At 41.6% G+C, this 5,930-nt stretch overlaps 1 protein-coding gene across 1 annotated transcript; it reads left to right on the top strand.

The window, feature by feature from the left end:
- Positions 1 to 289: 289 nt before the first annotated feature.
- On the top strand, positions 290 to 4,752 carry zc3hc1 (zinc finger, C3HC-type containing 1). Its single transcript, XM_008302271.1, has 10 exons — positions 290 to 426; positions 1,121 to 1,223; positions 1,362 to 1,512; positions 1,631 to 1,714; positions 1,830 to 1,957; positions 2,134 to 2,273; positions 2,384 to 2,657; positions 2,794 to 2,994; positions 3,454 to 3,666; positions 3,815 to 4,752. Exons 1-10 carry the CDS (start codon positions 293 to 295, stop codon positions 3,884 to 3,886), a joined length of 1,500 nt encoding a protein of 499 aa, XP_008300493.1. The 5' UTR covers positions 290 to 292; the 3' UTR covers positions 3,887 to 4,752.
- The last annotated feature ends 1,178 nt before the right edge of the window (positions 4,753 to 5,930 follow it).

The following is a 5,930-nucleotide window of genomic DNA, read 5'->3' as shown; positions in this document are numbered from 1 at the left end:
CCCCATGCAACGCCACCAAAACTGTTTTTATCTCTCTGGAAGGAGCCATCCACCAAAATGGATTAGAGTTGCATTTTTTTTAAAAGAGAAAGATAATTTATTATGTGTAAATTATTTAAAATGTTCTGATAAATAATTCCGACCTGGTGAATAGTTGTAGATAATTATTATCAAATTACTACAAGGTTTAAATGGGTTTCAGTGACTAACTGTGACAGTTTAGCGCTGTGCTGTGAAAGCGGAACGTCTGGTTTCAGGGTGTATTTTCCGGGGGGACCTCTCAGAGCCGATCATGGCGACTCTCGGCGGCAGTCGTGGGGATCGTCTCGGCAATTCCAACCAACACAAGTCTTCTCTGGCTTCTCCGGAGAAAGTTCGTCAACTTCTCAGCGAGGGGGTCTCTTCTACAAACAACGGCGCCAACAGGTGCATATTTAGAGCGACTGCAGGCTTTTTGTTTGATTTGAAAGGGATGGAGAACAAGTAGTGGTTAGCTGGTGCGGTTAGCCGCTTAGCATGGCAGCTCCACTTTAGCCGCCTCCACTCGGCGTAATTTCAAATCTGGGAGCTCGTAAACCCGGGACTGGAGCTTTCACATGCACACGATTGCATTTTTTTTTTACTGCGTTTATTATTGAGTTTGTGTGCTGGGCAGCTGTGTTGTGGTAGCAGCTGCGTTGTCGTTGCTCTGCATAGTTACAGATAAAGGGGGTGGGGACTGAAAGTTTTGATGCTGCTCTGTAAATTTGCTGTTAATTTCTGGAGTGATGTTCAATACTAGGTTATGCAGACTATCTACTTTATCGGTGGAACAGGTAGGTCTTGTTAAGTGGCAAGAGAGAGTAAAGCTGCGCACATGTAACAAGAAAGAATGAAGCTTGGCACATTTTGTTCCCTCTGTTATGCAAGTTTGTTTGAGGTGAAGTATGTTACCTATTTAGTTATATTTACCTGACCTGTACCAAGCAGGCTAGACTTGTCTGCCTTGCAAACTAAGTTTATGAGAAGAAAAACATCTAATGAAATTGCATGTGTTTTTTTATTTTTTATTTTTAAATCAATCAATTAACAACTAAGTGTGGTGAAACTTAAGCTCTGTTTTCCTTCATGTGCATTTCAGTGGACCAAGAGATGTGAATGTTCTGGAAGTAAAAAGCAACACTCAAGCACCTTGCGAGGCAACGAACAAAGAAGCTTTTTTCTCAAGAGTGGAATCATATTCAATATCCTTTTCTCATTTTTATCTACAGCTGACCACTAATAAAGTCAGCATTGGTTGATCTGTAAATTTGAAATGCACAAACCTCTACTTTCTTTCACAGTAACAATGTGTCTAATTTAAAATTTCCTTAGCGTAGCACTGTTTGAAATGGGCAGGCAAACCCCGCATACTGTCCCCTCTGATGTGCGCCAGATATGGCTGGATCAACGTTGGCTGTGATATGCTCAAGTGCTCCAGCTGCCAGGCTTTCCTTTGTGCTTCACTACAACCAACATTAGACTTTGAAAAATGTAAGCAAAATCTTAACGGTAAAGAAAAACACAATGTCAGACTTTATTTTGGCAAAGTTAGGTCAGGTTGCCAGCCTGCCAAAAATGAAAGGTCAAGCAATTCTCTTCTTTTAAATAGATGAAACCCGCATTGCAGAGATATCGCGCCAGCTTCAGACGCAGCATGAGAAGTTTTGTCCTTGGCCTGACTTTCCATGTCCAGGTAGGAGGACACATTGTGCATAGCATTTGTGTACAAATGAAATATATTCTATCCATGTCATTTGAACTGAATTAACCTTGAGTTGGCCACATGGTAAATGTTCCTTTTATTTCAGAGCGGCTCTGGCTGGTTCCAGCTTCTGAACCCTCGACACTTCTCACTGCCTTTTTGGAGCGCTTCCAGAGCGCCTGTCTTCTTGCACAGCAGCTGCCAGCGATGAAGCCGGAGCAGCTGAAGTCCATGGTAGGGCAACAGAATTCTTTTTGGATACTGACACCAATGGCATTTGAAACATTATAAACATTTCTCATATTAAAGACATTAGAAAACTTTATGTATAGATGGACGGGATTCTAACTTATCAGTATACGCCATTTTCAGTTGTTCACATGTAATTAATGTCCACGACTTCCTTGCAGTCTTTGACAGAGGACGTTGTCAGTGTTATACTGCAGCTGATTGAGGAAGAACAAAAAAGAAAGGGAGGGACTCCACGTTCTGAATCTTTGGCTGTCCAGGTGTCTGCATGCATTGTTTCTCTCTGTGGCTGGGCAGCAAGGTGAGCTGAAACTTCTTCCATTACACAGAAATTGGTACATATACGGATGTTGAAAAGACTGGGGAGATCATTTAGAGACATGGGACAAAAAACATTTTTCTCCATCTTAGCCCAGCACTGCACGCCATGAACCTGCCCATCCTCACCTGCTCATACTGTATGCGCAAGGTGGGCTTGTGGAACTTTCACCAGATGGAGGGAATGGCAGGTGATGGAGATGGCTCACCAAACACTGTAGGACCCTCTGTTCAGGCTGCAGGTCCTGCCTCAGCAGCCACCCATGAGGGCCAAGGAGACAGGGACTCTTCATGTACGTCTCCTACACCAGCTACAACTCCATGCCGCATGAAACTGAGGAGCCAGGACTCCACCCGATCTGACCAGGTACAGTTAAGGAGGTTTAACAGCTATATAAGCTGGACGTATATTTTAACTATAACTATTTCACTCAGTGTATATTAGTGGTGAGTGAAATCTTTAAAACACACGCTTCTTCACCATGCTTTGCTGTATGCTACAGGGTGAGGGCACCTCGTCTCCCGTGGCCTCGCGTGCCCGAAGCAGAGACTCACCCAGCCCCAGTGAAGAGCTGCCAAGCCCTTTGACCAGAGGCAAGAGGCCCGCAACTCGCAGTAGAGGACAAGGAGACGGCTCTGGGACTGATGGCGCTGCTAGCCTGCACACTCCCAAACGCCTGTGCCTCTCATCAGCTGGTGGTCCTGTAAGAACTAAGATTACTGCTGATTTCAAACCTTGTTGTTTTAGTTGTATTGTGCCACAGGGCTCCATTCACTGAAGTCCACACTAAAAGATAGCAATGCAGTGCTGCCTCGTCATTACGACTGTTTTGAGAGTCATTTCAGTATTTTTAACACTTAGATTCAGTAGATCGTTTCACAGTTCACTATATTAGAATAACAGTTTCAGTTCACACCTCTGTCTTACCAGCTATCATGTATGCTAGATTTGCTACATTTGCATGAGTGTTCAGCAAAAAGATCTTTTATTGTATCATGAAAGAACATTATAATCTTAATCCAGTGTTTTGCTTAATGCCTAATTCATGAAAAGGTTCTATAACATATATCCTAATCCAGGTAAATTTTAAAAATGGTATTGCATTGCTTGTTTTGAATTTGCTATTTCAAACAACTTTTTTGGCCTACTTCTGTTATTTCAGGATGGGCCCCTGCACAAGAATGCTTTTGACCCCCTCGCTCAGCACAGGGACTGGTGTCCCTGGATCTCTGTGGGAAAAGAGAATGTGGATCCGGGGGTTACCTCGTTTTTGGACGGAGGCTCAGCACTTCATCAGCAGGGCTGGAAGGCTGCGCTCGACCTCCTCATGCCCACAAAGAAGAACTCCAGCACAGAGGGAGGCAGTCCAGGACAGGCAAGACAGAAGTTCTGATCTTTATTTCAACCAAGAGTCATCAAACATGAACCCAATTTCAAATCACACACATATTTGTTTCACTTTGTTTCCTTTGTATGTTTATTATAAATAATACTTGACATTTCTCTTTCCTCTTCCTTTGCAGGGCCCTCGTGACAAATCTAAAAGGGTGTTTGCTATATTCCGTCAGTGGCAGGTATCCTCTCCTTCTCAGTAGACTGTTTGCATACAAACAGCATCACACCGCTGAATTGATGAACTGACCTGCCATCTTTTTGTGGTTCAGAGTCCATCTTACGAATGACAGGAATGTCATATCTAATCAATGTATGCCATCCGTTAAAGTCGTGTTTACAGTCAAAGTGTTTCCAGAGGGAAATGAAGTTCATTGTGTTTAAGCAAATGAATGAGTGTCGTCTCTGTGAACAGTGTAAAATGTGAAGGAGGCCTGTGGGTTTTTAAAAGTCTGCTACATGAAAACTGGGATGTGCAACTACTGGGGCCTACACAGGCCTTGGATCATCATACATAAGTAGTCATCATGTCATAGAACATCTCGGTACATAAATAGGCCACATGTAAGGCATGTACTATTGACCTCACATGAAGTCTGCTTTGGTAGTCCTTAGTGGCATGGATTTCTGTGGAACACAAGACGAGGAATCCTTCATCGTGAGAAAGGGCCAAATGGCTCTACACTGGAAAGACAATGTTTACCTTCACTGTATGTTGAGTCATTTGCAGGAGTGGTAAACATTAACCTCAGATTAGCACAAACTGTGAGGAAGCTCTTTTTATGTGTGTACTGTTTTGCTTAAAAGCAAGGTAGTTCTCTCAGAAGAGAACCTAATCTTTTTGGAGTAGTAAAATGCATGTTTTTATGTAGTCCGTGCTAAAGTCCTGATTGTTACAGGCAGGTAGAACGATGTGCCACAAATGTCAAACCTGTTTTAAAGTAGATTCAGGACACCTGAACTCCTTTTTTGCCTTCTTGTGACATCTCATTGCTAATGAAGCCCTTGCTATTCTGCATGAGTTTTTATCTTCATAGACTTTCCTGAAAGAGTTTAATAAACAGCTCCTGTAAATGCTTGTTTCACTTTGATTTTCACTTCTTCCTCTGAAATTTAACATAAAAATAAAGATGACTGAAAAATGAATGAAAATCTTTTATAATGGAAATACAAGGAAAAACATTAAATCCATTTAAATGTGGCTCCGTAATAAATTTTAGTACACAAAGGTTTTTCAGAAATTCAACCAGCATGTGACTTTAGATCCTTCCATCTTTTGCTTTGCTATGTTGTCTTTCAGCACTCACTGACAGCCTTTTTGTCACTCGTAAACAACTTAACCTCTTTGACTTAAGAGGGATGACAGCTACACAAACACAGTATGTTCTTTAGAATCTGTTTTATAAAAATAACTCGTGTGTCTTACAAAGTGGTCATATGTGAGGACACATGCTGGCCATAGAAGTATTTTAGCCATGTCTGTGCTCTTAAAAACATCCATTTATCAAGTCTCATTTCTGTCCTTTAATCCTGTGTAATTCAACTTCACTTAAGTGTGGTTCATTCATATATTAGAGTAGAAAGGAGGTGATTTAATGCACGTTGCCCCCCCTCCCTCTCTAAAAGACTAAAAGATTTATGAACACCCACTTCATGCTTGAGAGAATTTGTTCTTCAAAAGAACTGTCAGCTGGTGCCAGACATTTTGGGGTGACAGCCAGCATGTGGGGGTGACACATGGAAGACGAAGACAGAGCCAGTGCCATAGTAATGAGGGTAACATGAACTGCAAAATCCTAAAGAGTAGTAATGTTTCTTCTGTTGAGTTATTTTAAACCTCCATATAGAAAACAATCACGTAGGTGGTCTCAGATGTTACTTCTATAACTAAATTTGATTCAACAGTCTGTACATAGGGTGATGTCTTGTTGCAGGTTTGTATTTTTATGCTTGAACAGCAACGCTCCATTATCCTTGCAGAAGCATGAGAGTATTGATAATTATGATTCAATGCTTTGGATAAATAAAGCTGACAAAATAATGTAAAAAGAAACAAACAAGGGAAGATGGAACAAAAAGAAACAAAAAAACAACAAGAATGGAAAAGAGCCACACAAAGGTAATAGAAACAGCAAAGTTACAAAACCAAAGGTGTTTTTAAACGAAACTACAAATATGGCCATTTAAGGTGACGTCTGGTCGCACATATATGACGTGCCCCGCGGAGGGATCCCTGCTTGTCAGAAC

This window comes from Stegastes partitus, unplaced genomic scaffold, assembly GCF_000690725.1.
Source record: "Stegastes partitus isolate 25-593 unplaced genomic scaffold, Stegastes_partitus-1.0.2 Scaffold1784, whole genome shotgun sequence".
NCBI classification, from domain to species: domain Eukaryota; kingdom Metazoa; phylum Chordata; class Actinopteri; family Pomacentridae; genus Stegastes; species Stegastes partitus.
Note: the sequence above shows the minus strand (reverse complement) of the source record. Positions and strands in the feature narration are given on the sequence as shown.

Excerpts from the sequence above, each read along its gene's own strand:
- zc3hc1 (XM_008302271.1), top strand. The coding sequence starts at position 293 with ATGGCGACTCTCGGCGGCAGTCGTGGGGATCGTCTCGGCAATTCCAAC. Across the intron at positions 427-1,120 it reads ACAAACAACGGCGCCAACAG|TGGACCAAGAGATGTGAATG; the intron begins GTGCATATTTAG and ends TGTGCATTTCAG. Across the intron at positions 1,715-1,829 it reads GCCTGACTTTCCATGTCCAG|AGCGGCTCTGGCTGGTTCCA; the intron begins GTAGGAGGACAC and ends CTTTTATTTCAG.